We start from the raw sequence: 22,485 nt of genomic DNA, 5'->3' as shown, positions 1-22,485 counted from the left end.
TCTTCAATCTTTCTTTCATTCTTTTTATCATCCCAATGACGTCACCAAATATCTTGTTGCGTCAACTATTTTAATTCGTTTCGTCCAAAAACCGGCACTTTCATAATTTTCCTAACACTAAAATACATTTTTATCTGCGAAAACTTCAAGTAATATTTGATGTAATATATCTAACTACCGTAACTTTATTGCTAAGTAATCTATAATTTATTTTTCATAATATTTAATAAAAGAGCTTATTTTAAACGTCTTTACTTATTTATAATATATTTACAGTATATAGGGATTGTTTATAAGCAATTTTCATTGGAGATATTTTTAGTTACATATGAAAATTATTAACTTTATACATATGACATTTTATCTTTTAAATAGTAATTTTTTTTTTATTAAACTTCTTCTCTTCTTTTATTTTATCTTACTTATGTTGAGGGATACTTAATATCTCTCTTTTTTACCCTAGTAACAAGAAATATTTTAAAATGTTTGAAAATTAATAAAAACAAAAAAGTAACTAAAAAAAGAGATCGATGAAAACTAAGTTTAGTCACACTAATGGGAAACAAATATATATTTTAGCATTTTCATAAATAAAATCAAAATTAATTTACTTTTTTTCGTTGTAAATTTCATGGATCGTGATGATTCATATTAAAAGCTCGATCGCGGTAAATTTTGTCTGTTACAATCTTAATTATTAAAGTAATTAAATATAAAAAAACATATCTTAATTTTATGATTTGAAAACTGAAAAATTAATAAATTTTAGGTGAAAAAATGAATACGGTAATGTCATATTGTCATGTAACGTTTGTCTATTTAGCAAAATATTCTTTTATTATTACTACTTTATTAATATTAGTATTGATATAGGTATATAATTGAATAATGGTATAAAACTATTTTATATGTGTGTTAAATTATTTTTATAATAATTATTTTCAACAACCTTATCGTGGGAAATTTTAATTAATAATATGGAATTTGAATCTTAATATTATTAAAGGACAATTTTATCGCTGATGTTTAACTTAAATCTCAAAAAAATTACTATTGATAAAAGAAATAGAATTTCAAAATTTTTACCCTTGCATTTGTTGTTTTTATTTTTTCTCTAGTCAAACAAGTATAGGGGATTAATTGCATAATTGATTTTCATTATTTTTAAAATAAAATATTGTAATTTAATTAAATAAATTTTATAAATAGAAGAACAAATAAAAAATGAAATTATTTATTTTTATTTAAATCTCAATTAAACAAGATAAGTCTCTCATATTATAGGTGGATATCAGGTCTAAAAACTCCAATTCGAACAAACTTGCATTATATAATTTTTTGATTGAAATCCATAGTTGAAAGAGTGATGTCAGATTGTGAGTTTTAGAGGACGAGTTTAGTCAAATTGAACCAAAAATATTTTATTGTCATATTAAATGTTTAATTATATTGTTTAATAATTTTAAAATTAAAAATTGAATGGATAAAGATTGTGAAAATTAAATCAGGCTCATAAAATTAAGCGAAAATTGTATTTAAATTAATTTTAAATTTATAATTTTTGTTGGTCTAACTATTAAATTCTTTAAAAATTTTTTTTTGAACTAAACCATTAAAAATAAAAATATTCCAACAATATTTATCAATATTCATAAGTTTTTATTAAAAATAGAAAAAAAATATCAGTTTAGATTTTGTAAAAAAAAAATTTGGGCCTCAAGCGTATGTGATGCAGGCGAGTTAAATTTTCGATGAGTTCAAAATTTTCAATCCAAATCCGCCTAGAGTTATCCGTCAGAACTCGCATTTTCAACTCACTCAAGCCAAAAACTCATCTAAATATAATTTTTTTTTCAATTCGGTTTATCGGGTTTGGATCGGGTTGCGGGTCGTTGTCCACCCTTATGTCATATCATTAACCCTTATCAAAGACAGGAACGGCGTCGTTTAAGAGGGAGACATTGGCTGTTAGAAACACAAAACCCTAAACCCCGAGCGCAGCGCGAAAGCCATAAACTCCCTCCCTGTTTTGAGTTCTTCTCGAGAGAAGAAGCAGAAGCTGCAGAAGAACAGCAAGCAAATAACAATGGCGACCTCCATAGCTTCGCAATTAGAAGCTGTCAGATCCTCCGTAAAAATCGACTCCGAGCCTCTCAAGAGGCCATTCACTCGCCCTTCTATCCTGTTCGATCCCAAAGAAGCTGCTGACATAGACATCGAAGCTATTTTCAGCATCGCTCTTCAAGGTCAATCTCTTCTCAACTCACATATCATTCTCTCTGCATCTCTTCATTCAATAAAGTCAGTGCAACTTAGCAATCCAATTAGCCAACTTAAGTTTTACAGTGTATTATTGGTGACCCGAATGGAGTATATGAAGTGCGTTGTTACCTTGTATTGATTTTTTTTTTGGCACTATTTCAGGCTTTGAGGTTCTTATCGGCACGGATGAGCGGTTCATGAAATATAAGAAGGATTTGTTTAGCCACAGGAGTAAAGAGTTAGATAGAGAGTTGATGGGAATAGAACAAAACAATCAACTCAATGTCTCCATTGCTTCGTACTTAAAACTGCTTTCTGGATATTTTCTTATTCCCGCTGCTCTTAAAACGCTTGAGTACTTGATACGTAGGCACAAGTGAGTGAGCAGTCTATTTGGTTTTGATTATTCACGTTTGTTTGAGCAATGTGTTGCGAATTGTCTTCTTAGGGGTGCTCTCATTTTGCCTCAGCTTCTTTTATCCTTGTTTGGTTTTTGATGTGGTTTGTTGAGTTTCAGGATTCATGTATACAACAACGAGGATTTGATTTTGTGTGCTTTGCCGTACCACGACACGCATGCATTTGTTCGGATAGTACAAATACTTGATACAAGGTTAGAAAGATATGATTATATGTTTTTGGTTTGGTTGTGAGTTAGACTACTGGTTGGAGTGGGCTTCTGATGTTTCTCTTAATTTATGTAAAGGAATACTAAATGGGCGTTTCTTGATGGTGTGAAAGTGTCTGGTGCACCGCCGCCTAGAATGGTCATAGTGCAGCAGTGCATCCGTGATAAGGGCATATTAGATGCTCTATGCAACTATGTGAGTGATTATTCTGTGTTTAGTTATGAATTTGGAAGTTGTTCAGTGGAATCAAATAATCATAGTTAAGCATTTGGTTACAGGCATCTCCGTCAAAAAAGTCTCAACCTTCCCGGCTTGTAATTGGATTTTGTACTGCTGTTTTTGTTGAAGTTTTGGGCACTGTTGTGACTGTTAATGATGATCTTGTAAAGAGAATACTTCCTTTTGTGGTGTCCGGTCTTCAGCCAGGCGTGCAGGGAGCTTCAGATCACAAGGTTAGTTTCCAAGGAAATTATTTCTATGCATTAACTAAAATTTAAAACTGATTATAGTCGGGCATCACATTGTATTATGATTACCATTTCATTAGTAGGAAAATTGAATTGCTTTCCAAGAATAGAATTTGCTCATTTGCTCTGCTATATCCATTAGTGTAATATTGTTCATCACAAATAGGAATGGTAATGCAGTATTTTTTACGTGGTATAAGTTGGCCAGAATCTTGTTAAAAAATATCATTCACTGTTACTAATTGCTATGTTTATTTTTTTGTTGAAATTATGGGGTTTTAAGTATAGGGAGACATTGTATGATTTTAAATGATATGCTACCGAGTATTATGATGAATTACAATGTGATATTATATTCATGAAATCTAAAGCATCAACCCTTATTTATATTGATCATATGTCAAACCTAAGAGATAATGATAATATAGGGAAACTGATCCTATAACATAATCTAAGATACTCAAAGATATGATAAAATATTCACATATTCTAACAATACACACACACACACACACTTATTGTGTATTTGAGCTATGTTTCTTGGCACCTTCCTATGCAATTTTTGTCAAATTGTCCTTTTATACACAGGCTGGTTCTTTGATGATCATTGGTTTGCTCGGAAACAAAACTGCGTTAGCTCCCAAACTTTTGAATAGTTTGATACGTTCAGTTGCTGAAGTTGCTCATGGGGAGGCCGAAGAGATGACAGATCTCCACTGGTTTAGATTGTCCCTTATTACCTTAATCAGTCTTGTTCAGGTACTTGTGTAATCATGTGTGCATTTGTGTGGAGTAGCTTGTGTAGAGTTTAAATATAGGTATATATCCATTTTTATTTTAATTTGTTCTGTTGGATTTTTCTTAGTCTCAAAATGTTGAAATACTCCCCACAAAGGCCTTGGAGATTTTAAAGGAAATAAGGTAGGCTGCCTCAAACTACTCAACTTATACACAATCAGTCTTTGACCTTTATTATTTCTGTATTTATATTTATATTTTATTAAGTTCCTTTTCATATAGGGACTTGGCAGGGCTTTTATTGGAATTATCTAAGGAGTTTAATATTGAAAAGTTTCTCCGTGTGCTTTTCGACTCCTTGATTGACTGCAGGTGTGCATTCTATGATTGTTTTTCAGGAGATATTCTTTAAGTCATATTTTATAGGTTATATTTTGTGCTGATTGTAACACATTTGCAGTTCTTCTGATGAAAACTGTCAGCGGACTTTGCTATCCTTGGTAGAAAAAGTGCCCATAAATAATATTGTTTATCATGTGGTCACTAAGATCCTTTCAACATGTGTGAAATTATCACAAAAAGTTGATGACTCAACTTCCATGTCAGGTGTGTATTATGATTCTGAATTGTAGAAAGCTGGTCACTTAGTTCTTATAGTTATAGCATAACTGTTGTACCCCAAGTTATATATCCTGATCTACTTCATAATGTCAAGCTAATAATAATTCATACCGAGACTGAGTCAATGAATTTCAATTGAAAATATATTAAATGAAAATCCCATTTGGTGATTTAGAAATCACTTCTAAAAGATTCTGTAAAAAATTGTTTGAACACTTGTGATAATCTAAAAACAAATGACCATGGAGGCATTTTAGGTTATTGGGCAATTATTTTCACCATGAATTTTGATCTTACTTCGTGTTTGTCTTAGTTTATTTTGGAGGCACAGAAGTTTTTTCTTGGCAACTTATTGCGAAATTAGTTTTTCCCATGCAGTACTTTCCAAACATGCAAATGCAATAGATGCATGATATTAAAAGTATTCAACTTTGCACGGATTTGTTTTCGGTTTCAATATTACCTAAGCAATAAAATATTTGCTCAGTTTGTATAAGTTGTAAGAATTGAAACACCAGAACAAAAGCATTGAATTATACTAAATGGTAACAGCACTCCATTTCTTCAGTATGTAAATTAACCCTCAATGAAGAGCCAAGCTGCTCTCAAATCACACTTGTTAAGATGCCTTATTTTCAAGGAATCTTAATCCTTTCTCTAACAGTTTAATCCTGTATTGTAACTTGTAAAGGAAATTGGAATTGGAAGTTGAGGTCTAAAATATGCCTTCAAGACTTCAAGGGAAGTTTTATTTGTTAAGAATCTGTATACTCTTTTGACCTGTCAATTCCTTTTCACCTTTAAATAACACTATAATAGATTTACGGGGAAGATACATCGGAGGACCGGAAATTGCATATATTACTGTCCAATACATTAATGCTTCCAACAATCCTTTTTGATACTAACTATATTTTGGCCATGTTTGAGCATGGAACATCTTTAAAGAAACAAAATTGGAGTGTTGTCTTCAAATTGCATCTGAGTAAATGGTTCATGATATATGATCTATTTGTATCATATGTGCAGATTATCTCTTCAATAATTAGTGTACATGTTAAAGAGTTTCATTGATTTCTGACAATTCTGTGGTAGATTATTATTGTCAAGTTGTGCCACTGAATAATTTTGTCTGTTTTTCTTATCATGGCTTTTGTTTTTATTCATTTAGCTCCATATGACTTTATCTTTTTAAATACATATATACATGTCAGTTTTCAGTTGTTGCCTAGCTCATTTATTATTGTCATAATTTTGGTTTGTCAAATGTTGATTAGCTGGGTGGGCAAAAAAGGTTCTGATTATTGTTAATACAAAGTACCCTTCTGAACTACGTGGTGCAGTTCATCATTTTCTTCAGGTATGCTGATGAATTTTCTTTTTGTTGTTGTCATGCATTGTTACATTGTCTACAATGGTTTGAACCTTGAACATTTTGAACAGGATAACAAAACGCGTTCTAAGAATGATGATTCATCATATAAGGTTTTATGTAAGATGTTGGATGGGAATTTGGACTCGTCACTTGGTACCTCAGATTCTAAAGTTTGGTTAGGCCTGTATCATCCAAAGGTATTGAACTATTGATTATTGACCTACTGTTGAATATTAGGTGTATGTAATTCTAAGAGTTTGTATTCTCCTGTTCAATTGGGATCAAATATTTGTTTGTTGTAAGAGCTTCACAATTCTTATTTGATATTGTATAGGCTGAAGTTCGACGTGCTACGCTGCTTGAATTAAATTCTTCTGACATCCTGAAAACCAATGTGGTTGGTTCAGAGGTATATATGCTTTGCTAATCTTCTCCTGTCCTCCCAAAACCTTATGCTTGCATTAATTTGTATTTTTCGCTTATTACATTGGTTGAAACATCCTTGATGTTGCTCCTTTTGGTTGGAAAAAGTTGATTGCTTTCACTTGATGTGGTTTATTTCCTTTATATACCTGTCCTCCCAAAGCTGTATGTTAATTAATTTGTATTTTTTGTTTTTGACAATGGTTGAAGAACATCCTTGATGTTTCTCTTTGAGTGGCAAAAGTTTTAAGTTTTTGCTCTATGTGGTTTATGTTGTATACACATGCGCGCACACACACAAAAGGATGGATAACTTTTATCTTTCACACCATTCAATGACTTCTTACTGGATAACTTTCATCTCAAACCTGCTTTTGGATTAAATTTTCCAATCATATAAATCATATTTACCAAATTTTTGTTTAATCCAAAATTATTTGATACCTCATTGATATGCATCAAAATTAATGTTATTTAAAAATAAAAACATTTGATTTTCTTCTTATTGTTCATTTTTCTACAAAATTTGAAAAATATTTTTCATTATATTTAAGTACAGTTCAATTGTTGGATTTTATATTTTATAATGATGTAAGAATAGTGTAAACTGATCCTCTTATGTATGTGTAATTTCATGGTTTATGTTATTTTTATATGAAATTATGAGTTGATTCCATGTTGAGTTAGGGATCTATATATATTATTGTCAAAGTTCTTACTAGGGTGTGTTAATACTGCTTTTCCATATTCAAAGTCTACAACTTTTGACTAACCCCAAAACACATCTTGTTGATCAGAATCTTATAAGCATCCAAGAGGCCATATTAAGACTGCTTGATGATAAAGATCTAACAGTTGTTCAAGCAGCTTTACTTGTTGATGGCTTGCCAAATGTAATAGATTCTTCTAAGCTTCTTGTTGCACTACAGAATGTGCTGAGAAGATGCACTGGCAAACTGCTATCAGGTAATTGTGGTATATTAAAAAGAATTTGGTAGAAATTCATTTATATCATTTCTGTGTAATATTGAAGAACTACAGGGCATTGCATTGTGACTTATTCATATGATGGGAAAAGGAGTTTGTTTGTATTCCTGTTTGATGGTGATTGATGACTGTTAAGCGGTGGTGGAGTTATGTGCAGAGAATATAGGCGTTGACTTATAGATGTCCAAGTTTCCTTGATGTTTTTCCAATGGTTCAACATGTGCTTATGCTTATGTCTTTTGTCTATTATGGGATTGATTTGTTCCATTGAGCTTATATTTTCCATTTCATTTTAAATGTTGTCTGCTTGTTCATTGTTGTATTTATTTATGTTGACCCAGACAGATATAGCCTTCAATCCATACAACACTTCCCCTTGAATTTTTCTGAGATAATCTGCTTTTAATTAGTACTGACGGGTGACTAGGGTTGTGAAACCCATCTTAGAATGTGCAGTCAGTTATAAAGAAAACTTTAATTGGGTTTATACCTTAGTTAAAATGGGGGGAAAAAGTGAACTTAGTGAGGGTAGGATGAGCTCTAGCTCCCCAAAACATGTGCTGTGGAAACTGGAAAGTATATAATGTTGCTGTACTGCTGTTACTGGAGTATATTTGACCTCACAGAATTACAGCTAGCAGTTTCCTACCTTCCCGGCGAGAAAACTTATTCCAGTTTCCTACCTTCCTAGAGATGTTTGTATTAGATATTCTTTAACCAAATGATCTTTACTTGGTTCCTTAGTAATGATTCATTCAAGGATGATGCATCTAGACCAAGAGTGGGCAGAATTGAATGAAATATGTAAATTGTATTCTTTATCTACTGCATGTATGATTTATTATTTATATGCCCCCATTCTCTTCTTGTAGGTTCAGCCGATAATCACAGTCTAACTACTGAAGTTGCTGTTGCTTGTCTAAAGAATGCCATCTCCTACTTCAATGATACTGATTACTTGAAGAATGTTGCTGCTATGATTTTTCCGTTACTCCTTGTTCTACCACAGGTTGTGCCTAACTTCAGATTTAATATTTGTTTTCTGGATAGAAAATTTAACATATCTTTTATCTAGTGTCTTTTATTTTGTAGCTTTTAGATTTTCCCTTGTCTCGGTGATTATCAAATAACCACTTATTTTGCCATGTGCAGACACAGAGTTTGAATTTAAAGGCCCTGGCACTGGTAAACAAAATAAACTGGCCATTTTATCGGAATATTGCTGTGTCTTCCTTTGGAGAAGGGGTAAATATCTACTTTAGATTTTTTTTTCTATATATTTATATTTAATGTACACTTGCAATATGATGAAACTTAGTTATGTTGCTCAAAAAGGCAAGTTTGTCAAACTCAAGATCCTATATAGGATTTGCCAAGGTGAACTGATGATATGAATTAAGCATGTGGTCCTGTTGCATTTGGAAAAGCAAGATATTGAAAATTGAAATGCACATTTTTTATAACCAATATTAGTTTTAGGGGTATTGTGAGAATAACCCAATAGGAACATGTCTAGTGCCTGAACATTATGTTACTACCAGTGCTTGAAGTGGGGGTTTTCTCATAGACATTTGGTTTCATCAGATATCTCAGTTGTTAATCACAACCACTCATGAATATGTTTATGTCAGATGAAATCATGAATCACCTTTCACTTTACTGACTCTTGAGGTAAAATTGCAGACAACAATACCTGGAAGTTTATCTTCAATTAACTTGAAGACTATCAATAACTTGGCTGAGAATTTCATGGTCCATCCTGAAGATCATGTTGCTTGGTTTGTTGAAAGTTGCAGTGATTTGGAGTTGTCAAAAACAATCTTCTGTTTTGTTCTCTTGCAGTCTCTTTTGATAAAACCAAAAGGTCTGTTTTCTCCTAATCTTTTTCAATTCCATTTTTTCAGAAATAGTGTGTTACATGTTTACTTAAATATCTTACGTCGTTTAATGACCGAAAAATGATGTTTGAACAAATAAGTCAGTAATGAATGTTTGAAGTATATCTTATCCTTCCCCTATGTGTACTCTCCTCTTTCTCTATTAGATTTCTTTGTCAAAAAATTCAAAAGTTGGGATTAAGAAACGGCCAATATTGACTTCTTACTTTTGATTACAGATGAAGACATTTGTGCACTATTTGAACATGTATTTCCTATTCTAAAGGCCGAGTGGGAAACTTCAGTGACTGCTGGTGATGTCTTATTGGAAGAGGTACAAAGGATTTACTAGCATATGGGTGCTGCTTTTGTTTGTCTTCTTTTTTGTGATGAGTAACTAATTTTTTTATTTCTGTTGTAACTGCTGTGATTGGGATTGTTTTGCAGTTCAATTCTGAAGTGTTAGACTGGGATTGCAGTGCATTCTTTAATCATCTTTTGTATGCCAATCTAAGATCGCTACATGTGAGGGTTATGATTTGCATATTTTGGAGGCTGCTAGCTTTACTAATATCAGTACTACCTTCTGACATTTTGCTGGTTAGTAATTCCTTTACTATTTATAATCCTGTAATCAATTTTGTCTTGTGAATCTTCTTTCTTTCTTGGAATTTGTTGCTGTTAGACTCTCACTGTTCAACATTGGTTGGATGGATGCACCTTTTTTAAAATGCAGCATGATGATGATAAGTGGGTCAGCAAGATAAGGGATTTGTTTGTATTTTTTGCTTCCTCAAAATTGAAGCATGCATTCCGTGAACACCTCCATTACTTAGTAGCACAGTGCAGAATATCACCTCCTCGCCTCTTATCCAAGTTTTTCACGGAGGAAGGTGCTACACTTGTTCCTTTTGTTTGATTTTCTCATATTTTAGTTGGACAATGCAGTGTTCCTTCCACTTTGAAATTACTGTTTGTGTGGACTATATATATTCAACAGTAGTGCAAATATAATCAATGCCAAAACAATTTATAGATAACACTACTTCCTAATTTGCATCGAACCTAGCTATGTCTAGTATAGCTAAGTATTGTAGTTGTAAGGTTTTTGTACCTAAACCAAGAATTGCAATAAATTTTTGTTTTTAGTAAAATAGTTTATAAAATTTATATTATTCTCTTTTTCTACATATAAGCACAACAGAGTTAGTGTTTCGTCCATCTGTTGAAATCATGGTGTTTTAATTGATATTTCCAATTCTGCTGGTCTTTGATTCAGAAGTCAGAACAAATTCCAATTGGATTGATATTTTTGTTTAATCTTTCATTCTGCAGGTGTTCCTGCTGCAGTCCAGGTTGAAAGTCTTCAATGCTTTGCATTTCTTTGTAGCCTGTCTCCAGATAGATTGCAGATTGAACTTTTAGCTGAGTTTCCTTCTGTTCTTGTTCCTTTGGCAGGGGATAATCAGGTAAGACTCTGTTAGCTTTGACCTGGTGTACTTCTTTTCTCCTTTTTTGCACACTGCCAATTTATAATTCTTGTTGATATCCTATGTTATTTCTATTCATGTTTTTGCTGTTTTATTCATTTCTGAGGAAATGGCATTGGCTCATGATTTCTTTGCATCTTTGAATTTTCTTCCAGACTATAAGGGTTGCTGCCATGAAATGTATCGATTCTTTACGTACATTGTGGTGTCATGTTGAGCGTTCTGGCAAGAAAAATGGTATTTTATTGTTAGAATACTTTGATCCAGCCCTTAATGCATAATTAATTTTACATTGTCACGTTATAAGTTTCTAAACTGGTAAGAACAGGGAGCAATGCAACGTGGATCCATTTTGTGGGTGAGCTTTTGCTGTTGATGGATCAGCAAAAAACACTCATATTGTCCGACAAGAAATTTCTTCCTTCATTGTTTGCATCCACTTTGAGCTCATCCTGTGAAAAGACTAAAAACATCTTGGTACCTCAAGATGTAGAAAACAGGTATTTATAATATTAATATGACAATTCTTGTTTTCAATGGCATCACTTTTATTAATATGGGTTTTCGCATGAGGGCTGTTTTTAGCTAACACTTATTTCTTTTGCCATGGTTGTTCTAGAATGATTGCTTATCTTCTCTTGTCTCAATTTTCTTCTTCTTGAGTTTAAGCTGTTACAGTTTGTAGGGAATTTAAGCTGTCGTTTTGTGTCATTGAGATGGATTGTAGGGATAAAATAGGCTTAATAATATTCTGTTGTGATTGGGTCTGATACTTGTGAATGTCATCTTGTAGCTTTCTCCAGCTTGATGGTTGTTTTTATTTTTATTTATTTTTAAGAATGTTCCATATCACTTTGTTTTTACTAGTTTCCGATATTCTTTACATCACATAGTTTCCAAACACATCTTTTCAGGTTTGACCAGCCTACAAAGCTAAAAATTCATAGCTTCATTTTGGGGTCTGCTCTTAAATTCTCTAACTACGGGAAGGTTTGGCGTCTTCACTCTTCACTATCTTCTATGTTGCTATTTATAATTTATTTGTGGAGATAGTGATCTAGATCAAGGTGTTCTGTTCCAGATTAACAGTGTTATGTGTGGGTTTTTATGCAATGCCAAGAGTATAAAGTAACATATTTATTGATGTCCCTGGCAGCTTTTGATTTTATCTTTGTTCAAAGGAATTGGGAATGCCCTTATGCATGTTCCTGAAGTTGGGCCATTGTTGTCCTCTTTTCTGGAGCAATACTATGATGAGCTCAATAAGTCTTGTCCAAATTTGTCAAGTACTGAAACTCAGATAATGTGCCTTTTGCTGGAGGTATGCATATAGTATTTAGTTTTAGCTTATAGGATTTTTATTGAGGTTTGGTGTGACCTCGTTCCTCATCTTGTGTAGACCTGCGTTATGTCATCTCCCTCTGGTGGAAATGATTTTCAACATATTTTACTGAAAGTTTTGCGGGTAAGATACTAAAATGTATATTTTTCCTATGTCATGTCCTGTTATTTTGAATTCACTGACTTGTCATAACCTTTCAGTTGGATGCCATTACTGTGGATGGCCCTGCCTATATAGAGCCTTGTATCACTGTCTTGAACAAACTTAACAGTCAATTCTACATGGGGTTGAAGGATGAAGTGAAGGTCTTATTGGCAGTATATCTATTTATTTCCATAGTTTGTTATTGTCATTCATGATAATTGATAAGTAATGCTTTAAAATGTTTGCGATGATTTGGTTCATTGTGTAGATGAAGAAAATTATCACCAATGTAGCCTTTATTTTGACCTAAACTGTTACTTTATTCTTGTACTTTTCAGGATAATTTATTTTGTGAGCTTGTGTTTTTGTGGCGTAATGATAATGGTGATGTACAACGTGCAACTAAAGAGGCATTAATGCGCATAGATGTGAGTTTCTTACTTTGTCAAATTTTATTAACCATGTGTTGTCTCAGTTAGTGTTCCTTTTTTTATGTATCTTTCTGGTTTGTGGGATTTCTTTAGTGGTTACTTTCAAAGAACATAATATTTTGGTATTAATCAATCCGGACATTTGGGTTCTTATCCTTTTAACAGAATTGTTTAGGGTATTTTTTGGGGTTATTTTACCTCCTTACAGTAGTTAATAAAAATGAAACCCCCTAGTTTTAGCTTCATGATCTGAGTATGGACAAACCACGACCACTCCTCCTTTGGCAGTATTTTTGTCCCTTCCTGATCATATTGTGAGTTTCTGGCATGCCTGCTGACCTTGACAATCCTCCTCTTGTCCTATCTTCCATTCTCTCTTCCGTCTGTGTCCCTGTTCTGTTCTGTTCCTTCCTTTCTTTTTATTTGATAGCAGACTTAACTGTGAAGCAGATGTTTGATCATTATCAGCTGGGTGTTTGGCTTCAAATTCTGTTTTCTGATCATTTTTTATTAACAACTTGTTTTAAAATAAAAAATTCAGCATTTATACATGTGTTATATAAATTTGAGAAGTTTTTTCATGCTCAGGAATGATAATTCCTTGGGTATGATTAAAACATGTTTGGTTGATCATGAATGTTCTTTGGAATATTAATGATACTTGGGAATCAAAGATTTTTACAGTATTAAATTAACAAATAAAAATAATGTGATATTTTTATTGCAGTAAAACTTTTCGTTACTCAGGAAAGTTAGGTTCTCATCTCCCTTATGAAATGATTTTGTGGGAAACCTATGTAAAAACATTCCCAATAAACAATGTTTCATAGGAATGCTAACTTTAAAATAATAAATCAAATAAGAGAAACTAATATTTCCAACTTCAGATTCTTGTGAAACTAAAAACTTCTTGCATACCAAATGCCTCCTAAAAGAAAGGCTAGCAACACTATTTGAAACACACTTTACTATTGACCAACATTTGTTTTAAATCACTCAGTTTTGTGGGTTCCACTTATTTAATGAAAGTTACTCATGATTGTATATATATATATTTTTTAAAATAAAATTTAACCAATAGCAGAAAGTATGTTAAAAGGAATGTGTTGTTAGCACTTGTGCAATCCCAAAGTAAGCTGAGGGGCAGATAATTGCTTCAGCCAATTGCATTCTATGTAGCATGGATTCGGACACGGCAAAATAAAAAAATATAGGATATGTGGACGGGTCATATATATTATGTATTATATATTGATATGAAGGACTCTGGTTCTGTTACGTGAGGAGAGGCATGAGAACTATTATCTTCCTTGTTTTTTTTGTTTTTATCAAGATTTTTTCTTTCTTTTTCTTTTTAAAATCCCGAATCTTCCCTTGTTTCTATTTTTACTAAGATTTTTTCTTTTTAAAAAAAAACTTGAATCCGTGCAATGGAGAGTTGGGTTGTGTGTGCCAGGGTGTTCGGTTGTGCCTGAGTCCACGACTAAGACATGTTTGATTTGTGTGGATGCGATCCGCTGTCGTGTCCGTGGTGTTCCGCTCCAGAACAATGTTGGTGTCCATGATAGTCCCATGCCGTCTCCGTGCATCATAGATTGCACTATGGATTGCAAATATTGTAATTTGTTTTCTTTTCTCCAATTCCTGTAAAACTAACCAGCAGAAACTCATGCTAAGTAGAACATAACTATAGCAGCCTTGCTATTCTGGAAATATTTTTTGTTTGCGTGTTACGGAATGCCTATTTGTCAGTATGCATGTGGTTGAATGCATTCAAATGTTTTTAATTATATTTAAAATTTGAAAAATAAACATAATATCTATTTGGTTAATTAATAGTATTTTGAAAAAGAAATATATATTCCATTTTGATCAGTGTCTAACTTCACCTAGTGCAATAAGGTTTTGTCGTTTGTTTTTAATGTTTCTCTTCAATTTTCAATGAAGTGGGATGGTTCTTCCAAGTTTTTATTTCGTAGAAGGAAGAAAAAAAAACAGAAATGAAATTGAGAATAATTGGTGGTTGTATTGGAATTGCAGATTAATTTCTCAACTGTTGGCCACGTACTTGAACTCATACTTGCACAGAAAAGTTGCATGATTAGTTCAGCAGATGAAAAGATGGAAAAGAAACAAAAATTGATAGGACATCAAGATGCAGGATATTTCCCTAATGACATATGTAGAAGAGATAATCCACTCCACATCCTTAGTTCCCTTCTTGATGTTTTGCTACTGAAGAGGGACATAACAAACAGGTAACTTGGTTACTTCTGGACATTACATTATGGATACTGCCAAGACAAAAGGTTAAAACATTTAAGTTTGCTAAACTCTCAGTTTGATTCTTGCAGGCATTTACTTTTAGAGCCCTTATTCAAACTTCTTAGAAATGCATTTTCAGAAGAATGGGTGAATGGTGCCTTTTTCTCCAAAAGAAGGCTAAGCTGTCCTTCTGAAGCCAATAATTCCATATTATATAATATTCAACAGACTCTGTTGATTATCCTAGAGGATATAATTATGTCTCTTAAAAGCATGGCTCCACTAAATGTACGCTTCCTGATTGTGAAGCTGGAAATTTTATGATGTTTACTTCAACATTTTGGCTATTTTCTTAAATTTATTTTCATGATTGTTGACAGGAAAAAATGACGAAGGAAATTAATATTTTATTACTGATAGAGTGTGCCAGGAATACCAATGTTGTAGCCACCCGCAACCATGTATTTTCTCTACTTTCTGCTGTAACTAGAGTATTTCCAGGAGAAGTTTTGGAGCATATACTTGATATTCTTGCAGTTATTGGAGAAGCAGCTGTCACACAGGTTTTTTAATATATGGTTTCCCTCTACTGAACTTGGGCATTCTTTTGTTTGAATTAACTTATTATATCTTTATCTTTTTATGTTTCCCTGATTGTTGAAAGTCCCATATTGCCTACCCCATTACTGGGGTACAGACAGCCTCACTTAATACCAATCGGCTTTATGATGAAATCTAACATGGCACTAAAGCCTATAAGGCTATAACCCATTTCTGTTGTTTCTGAGTTTCCTTTGTGCATCACTCGGTTGGCAAGCATATGTGAATGGGAGGTGTTGGAAAGTCCCAGATTGCCTACCTCAATTACTGGGATGGTTTATGTATTTTTTGGACAACTGTAGTTAATGCTTACTGCCTATTGGTTTTAAGTTGAAATCTTACTCTGCATTTCTCCAATCAATGCTTTTCAGTCACCATTTGAGATTTGATTTAAAAACTAATAGAAGTGCATGCTTAGTTTCTTATTAACTCTTGCAACTAAACTTTTAAGAAAAAAAATCTTAAATCATAATTCAATTTGTTAAGAACTAATAATTAAGTGTAGTAACTATGGTGTTGTCATTTTTCTGTTTTATGTGCCTGTAGATTGACAGTCATTCAAAGAATGTTTTTGAAGATCTTATATCTGCAATTGTTCCCTGTTGGCTGTCTAAGACAGATGATGTAAAGAAATTACTGAAGGTTTGTTTTTCATGGAAATGATTTTGGGATTTCATGTCTCTTAGCAGATTAACCTTCTAATATAGTTTTCTCCTTCAGATTTTCATGGATATATTGCCTGAAATTGTTGAGCACAGGAGGCTGTCAATTGTTTTATATCTATTAAGGTATTTTTGCTCTAAGTCATGATTCTGTTATCAATACTTTAGCCATTGGTTTGTGGTCTTCATCTTATAATGATGGCTGATTTGCAGAACTTTGGGTGAGGGAAAAAGCTTAGCTTCGTTGCTTATCCTACTTTTTCGTTCATTAGTTTCAAGGAAAGCTGCCTGTTTCCTTGATATTGAGACACCAGATGCTTTAACATTTTATACTGGAGAGTGGGAATATAAATTTGCGGTGCAAGTTTGTGAACAATATTCGAGTATGACTTGGCTTCCTTCTTTAGTCATGCTGCTTGAACAGGGGGAAAATGGTGATGTTGACCAGGCACTGTTTCTGGAATTGTTTGTTGCAATGCAATTTTCTTTGCAAAAGTTGCAAGATCCAGAATTTGTTTTTAAGTTGGATTCAGGAGAAGATACTGCTGTCATTCAGGTATAAATCCACATCAGATACATGATGCTATTGCTAGATACTTATATGCCTTTTAATGTCTTTATTCGGTTCTCTTAGAATGTGAGTTTGGGCCTAACTAAACCTTCAAAACTAGTTTGTAAGGTGAAGGTTGCCTCCCTCACATCAATTAAAAATTGATTTTTTGGTGAGGCACACATCTTGGGCTGATAATAAAGCTAGAGCAAACTTCATCATTGTGAACCCTAATACTCATTGTAGAATGTAGGTCATATTTGTTTGCTTTTTCTTTGCTGGTTCCATCCTGATATGCTGTTTTTCTTTCTTAGTGTGATGCCAATGGCATTAGTGTTACATGCTTATATTTGAGCAAATGTTCTATCTTTGAATAAACCTATAAACACTTATTTTTAGATGAACATATTCATAATCAAATTAAATGTGATGACTTATTCAATATTGCAGAGGGCACTGGGTAAGCTTATGGAGCAGGTTGTTTTACTCTTGCAACTTGTAGATGCAAGAAAAAAGCAACTGAATTTCCCTGTAGTTTTGAGGAAAGAGTTGAAGGAAACTATGCGTGCTGTTGTAAAGAATCTAACTACAGTCATGATACCTTATGTATACTTCAAGAGCATAATTAAATTGCTCCGTCATGCAGATAATAATGTTGGTAAAAAGGTATGGTTTTTAATAGTTACAATATATAAGATGCTATTAGGATCTTGCATTATGTTGATACAAGGGTAGACTATAATTTGTTGGTGCCTTTATATGCTTCTTAGTATTCTATTCGGACATCATGATTTTAATTTTTCCTTAATTTGGTGGGTAGGAACAGTGGAAATTTATTATTTTCATATGATGATTGTATTTTATTCACTTGTATTACATATACAATTTTTTCTGCATCTAAACATCTTGGCAAAAGAAATTTTATCTTTAGATGTGTGCCCATGGGCACATGATAAGATGCCAAACATAATGTTTTTATCAGAAAAGTACTTAAGTAATATAAAGCATTTAATAAAGTGCACTTATTACTTGTTCGGCATGTGCCCATGAGCACACAATAGAAATTCCCAATTTTTATTTGTGTGATTTGATATTTCTATTTCTTGTGCTGCAGGCTCTTGGGCTGTTATGTGAGGCTGCAAAAAATAATAAAAATGTCAGCATAAAGCTTAAAAACAACAAAGGATCAAGGTCAACTACAAGTTTTCTATTGCTTAATATGAATGAAACTTCCCCAGAATCACTTAATAAATTGTGTTTAGAAATTATTCGAATACTTGATGATTCATCAAATACCTCCTTGAAAGTTGCAGCAGTTTCAGCATTAGAAGTTTTGGCTGAAAGGTTCCCTTCGAATAATTCCATCTTTAGTCTGTGCCTTGGATCTGTTACAAGATATATTGCTTCTCATAACTTGGCTGTGGCTTCTAGCTGCCTCAGAACAACTGCTGCCCTGATCAATGTTCTAGGTCCAAAAGCACTGGCAGAACTTCCTAAGATTATGGACAATGTGATCAAGTCATCTCGTCAAGTATTGTCTAGTTTGAATGAGAAACCCCAAACCAATGATGTTTTATCAACCTCAAATGAATCCCATTTTTATGTTCTGGTCACTTTGGAGGCAGTTGTGGACAAGCTTGGTGGATTTTTAAATCCATATCTCACTAATATCATGGGGCTTCTGGTGCTTCATCCTGAATATGTTTCTGGAATGGATGCAAAGGTGGAATCTAGAGCTCATGGAGTACGAAAGCTTCTTGCTGAAAAAATTCCTGTAAGGCTTGTTATTATGTAGCATTGTGTGACTGGTGTGTAATGAATACGCATGTTTTCTTTACCAAACACTTTATTTTTTTACAGGTTCGACTTGCCCTTCCACCGTTGTTAAAATTATACCCGGCTGCCATTGAGGCTGGGGATAAAAGCTTAACAGTTGTGTTTGATATGTTGGAAACCATAATTGGTACAATGGACAGATCATCTATTCTAGCATTCCATGGAAAGATATTTGATCTTTGTTTGATTGCTCTTGATCTGCGCCGTCAAAGTCCTCCTTCAGTTCAAAAAATTGATGTAGTCGAAAATGGTGTGCTTAACTCGATGACTATTCTGACCCTAAAACTTACTGAGAGCATGTTCAAGCCACTTCTCATAAAGAGTATTGAGTGGGCAGAATCTGAAGTTGATGAAAATGCGTCTACCGGAAGCATAGATAGGGCCATATCTTTCTATGGCATGATAAATAAGCTTGCAGAGAACCATCGGTAAGTCTGTTTATATTATACCAAGTTGATTACCTTGTTATTGTTCTTTTTAGAAAACGGTCTTTGAAATAAGCATGCTTTGAGTTCTTAGTAAACCAACACTTCATGTTATGTTGAATATTTTAGGTATATTGTATTTTATTCTTGGAAGAAGAGTTTGACTTTTTGTTTGCATCATAGTAGTCAATAGCGGTTGTCGCGGCCGCAATCGCGGCGCATCGGAGCGGAGCGGCTTTGTGCTGCTTCAAAAAGTTTGTTGCGGAGCGTTTTGAAGGAGCGGTCGGAGCGGCCGCGAAAGCGGCGGCGCGATCGCGGGTGGGCGACGAAACTTCACTTCTTTTTCTGGCGGATCTTCGTCGGTCTGTCTTCTCCGACAGCTGTGCTGTCTTCTCCGACAGTGGCGCTGTCTTCTCCGACAGCGGCTGTCTTCTCCGACAGCGGCGCTGTCTTCTCCGATGGTGGCTCAGTCTTCTCCGGTATCTACAGTCTTGTCTTCTTCTAAGAGGAGTGGTGACGGCTGCTTGAGTCTCTAGGTGGAAAAATAATTAGGCTTAGGCCAAATGGGCCAAATAGGCCAAGTTTTATTTTATCTTTTAATTTGATTAAGGGCCTTTTACTTCACTATTTTTTTTTTAAAATAACTTCTCTTTATTATTAATTCAGATAATATTTTAAGTAATAAAAAATTTAATATAAGACCTTAAATATTTTGTTTTCTTAATTTTTTTATTTTGTTTACTTCACTATGAATTTTTAATTATTAAAAATGTTTAATACATGAATTTAGAGTTATTTTTTGTTATTTTTAGCTTTTATATATATATTATTAATTATTTAATATATATAAATTAATATTAAAATAGCGGTTATACCGCTCCGCGTCATCCCGCTATCCCAGTTTTAGGGTGGACCGCTCCGCTCCGCTATCCGGGATTGACTACTATGGTTTGCATTAAATTATGTATATTAATGTATTGTGTAGATATGAAAATTGTGTATTGAACAGCTGTAAATATATGTCAACCACTTGTGGCAGTTGAGACTTGAGACGGTAGATACCTTTATCAATTTTGTCACAGTATTAAATTGATGATTAATTTTCAATGTAATTTCCTTAATTATTTTTGTATACAGCAATGAAATAAGTTTATAATCTGTCTATTATGATGTTACCTTGTTTTGTTTTCTCAAATTAATGGTTAAAGGACAGTCCTTTAAGATCTTGCTATATCCTTATTTGTAGGTCATTGTTTGTTCCTTACTTCAAACACTTGCTTGGTAGTTGTGTTCATCATCTTAGTGATGGTGGAGATGTGAAAGTGTCTAGTGTGAGTCGGAAAAAGAAGGCCAGGATTCTGGACGATGGTATTCTAAAAGAACCAGGCAGTGTGTCTATCAAGTGCTGGCATCTCAGGGCCCTAGTCTTGTCATCCTTACACAAGTGTTTTCTCCATGACACAGGGAGCTTGAAGTTTCTTGATTCCACAAATTTCCAGGCAAGTGACTTCTTTACATAATATCAAACACGTTTTCTTTGATTTGCTTAGTATATATGTATCTGATATTGATACTCTTGAATACTTCATGATATCCTCTTTATGGATAATCTCAAGAAAGAAATGAAATTGATACTCTTCCTATTTGTAGAAAATGGGGTGTGATTTATGATGATAGTTATTTATAATTTCTGTTTCTAGTAATGTCCATGAAGTATCTTTTAATTTAGATTTGCAGAATTGTAATTTTATATATATATATATATATATTTATTTATTAGATTTGCAGAAGTTTTGTCCATATATGTGTGTATCTTACGTATAGTAGTATCTTATATAATTTTAGAATAATTGTATGGCTGTATCTGCAATGCATCACTATTTTTTTCATGATTTGGGGTAGTTTTGAACTTTTCATGAAATTCTCCAGGAAGACCTCTTTTTTTTTTTTTTTTTTTTCCATATAGTTGAGTTATTGGCTCATTCAACTTATTTTTAAATATTGATTAATTTGGAATTTTTCCATTCCAGATTAAAAATGCTTTGCTTGTTTTCTTCATTCCTTTTTCTCTTATTCCCATTTAGGAGTAAAATATTACTTAATTTTTCAGCTTCCTTCAGTAATATTCTTGTTTGCTATATTCTCTTATTGACTGTAATATTATGCTTGCTGCAGATGTTGTTAAGACCTATTGTTTCACAACTTGTCATAGATCCACCAGCTTTGCTGGATGACAGCATAAATATACCTAGTGTGAAGGAAGTTGATGACCTACTGGTTGTGTGCATTGGTCAAATGGCAGTGACAGCTGGATCTGACCTTTTGTGGAAACCTTTGAACCATGAGGTTAATTTTATGATTTCTACTTTTGATACTGACATACGAGTAAAATTCTGGCTTTACTATCTTGTTTTTCATTTTGGTGAAAAATGCATATGATCCAGTGTATTCAGGCACCACTATTACTTTGCAATGTTAAATGACTGATTCTACTATTCTCCCTATTAGCCCATTAGTTTGTGTGCATGAATGCGCCAATACGATGAGGAATTTTGATATATCTGGATATGTACACGTATGCATATATCATATCTGTGCATCATACATTAACTTTGTTCCTTTGTAGTCATCCATGCGTCATTTATGTGTCGAAAGAATATTGGAGCCGCTTGTATTTCTTGTTTTGGGTATTCGGTAATCTGAAGAGCTCTAGAATTATTTTGTATCCTGCATAGCATATGCTAGTAATTCATCTCACTATGTCACCGATAGCTGTTGTATTAAATTCATAAGCAACTGAATATCTTTCTGCCTTGTTTTGCAGGTTTTGATGCAGACACGGAGTGAAAAGTTGCGAGCTAAAATATTGGGCCTCAGAATTGTAAAATATTTATTGGAGAAGTTGAAAGAAGAATATCTAGTGCTACTGGCTGAAACGATCCCCTTCCTTGGTGAACTGCTGGAGGATGTGGAGCTTTCAGTTAAATCTCTTGCTCAGGAAATTCTGCAGGAAATGGAGTCTCTCAGTGGGGAAAGCCTTCGGCAATACCTATGATGTATGAGCAAAGAGCTAGAGATATGCCAGTGTAAAATGTGGGTTAATTAAGGAAAATTATCATTTATTTATTCTGATAAAGGTGAAAGTTCCATTTTTCCCGTGTAATCTTTAAACTCTCACCATCATTTAAAACACAATGCTACGTTCCCCAGAGGAATTTAATCAGAGGTTCTTCTAATAGTATCTTATTTTTATTGCTACGAGTCTTCTATTTCTTATTGTATCTCTTGTTCAATTTTAAGCTTTATCATTTCATAATTTTTTAAAATTGAGTTTTTTAATATGTTGCATGGATCAAAATTA

At 33.4% G+C, this 22,485-nt stretch overlaps 1 protein-coding gene across 3 annotated transcripts; it reads left to right on the top strand.

The window, feature by feature from the left end:
- Positions 1–1,959: 1,959 nt before the first annotated feature.
- Positions 1,960–22,382, top strand: LOC109805082 (ARM repeat superfamily protein). 3 transcript variants are annotated; one of them, XM_020367035.3, is made up of 39 exons: positions 1,963–2,246; positions 2,425–2,638; positions 2,780–2,875; positions 2,969–3,086; positions 3,170–3,343; positions 3,947–4,117; positions 4,224–4,279; positions 4,379–4,468; positions 4,557–4,702; positions 5,995–6,077; positions 6,161–6,289; positions 6,427–6,501; positions 7,313–7,481; positions 8,375–8,511; positions 8,655–8,747; positions 9,186–9,366; positions 9,619–9,713; positions 9,827–9,979; positions 10,116–10,272; positions 10,715–10,848; positions 11,025–11,106; positions 11,198–11,369; positions 11,784–11,859; positions 12,026–12,190; positions 12,269–12,334; positions 12,412–12,516; positions 12,694–12,783; positions 14,827–15,044; positions 15,141–15,339; positions 15,432–15,614; positions 16,198–16,293; positions 16,372–16,439; positions 16,527–16,869; positions 17,314–17,529; positions 17,978–18,637; positions 18,724–19,127; positions 20,371–20,623; positions 21,300–21,470; positions 21,949–22,382. In XM_020367035.3, exons 1-39 carry the CDS (start codon positions 2,087–2,089, stop codon positions 22,177–22,179), a joined length of 6,429 nt encoding a protein of 2,142 aa, XP_020222624.2. In that variant the 5' UTR covers positions 1,963–2,086; the 3' UTR covers positions 22,180–22,382. The 3 variants fall into 3 exon arrangements, with proteins under 3 accessions (XP_082920659.1, XP_082920658.1, XP_020222624.2); XM_083064533.1 differs by lacking the exons at positions 20,371–20,623; positions 21,300–21,470; positions 21,949–22,382 and adding an exon at positions 19,311–19,837 and having other exon boundaries at positions 1,960–2,246; XM_083064532.1 differs by lacking the exons at positions 20,371–20,623; positions 21,300–21,470; positions 21,949–22,382 and adding an exon at positions 19,308–19,837 and having other exon boundaries at positions 1,960–2,246.
- The last annotated feature ends 103 nt before the right edge of the window (positions 22,383–22,485 follow it).

The sequence above is a fragment of the Cajanus cajan genome, chromosome 9, assembly GCF_000230855.2.
Source record: "Cajanus cajan strain Asha chromosome 9, NIPB_CcT2T_4, whole genome shotgun sequence".
Classification (NCBI taxonomy): domain Eukaryota; kingdom Viridiplantae; phylum Streptophyta; class Magnoliopsida; order Fabales; family Fabaceae; genus Cajanus; species Cajanus cajan.
The sequence above is the reverse complement of the archived record's forward strand: the minus strand, read 5'-3'. Positions and strand labels throughout refer to the sequence as shown.

What these genes read in the sequence shown, in the direction of transcription:
- LOC109805082 (XM_020367035.3), top strand. Translation starts at nt 2,087, where the DNA reads ATGGCGACCTCCATAGCTTCGCAATTAGAAGCTGTCAGATCCTCCGTA. An exon ending in CCAATGTGGTTGGTTCAGAG is followed by an intron (nt 6,502 to 7,312) that starts GTATATATGCTT and finishes CTTGTTGATCAG; the next exon opens with AATCTTATAAGCATCCAAGA. An exon ending in CTTTGGCAGGGGATAATCAG is followed by an intron (nt 10,849 to 11,024) that starts GTAAGACTCTGT and finishes ATTTTCTTCCAG; the next exon opens with ACTATAAGGGTTGCTGCCAT.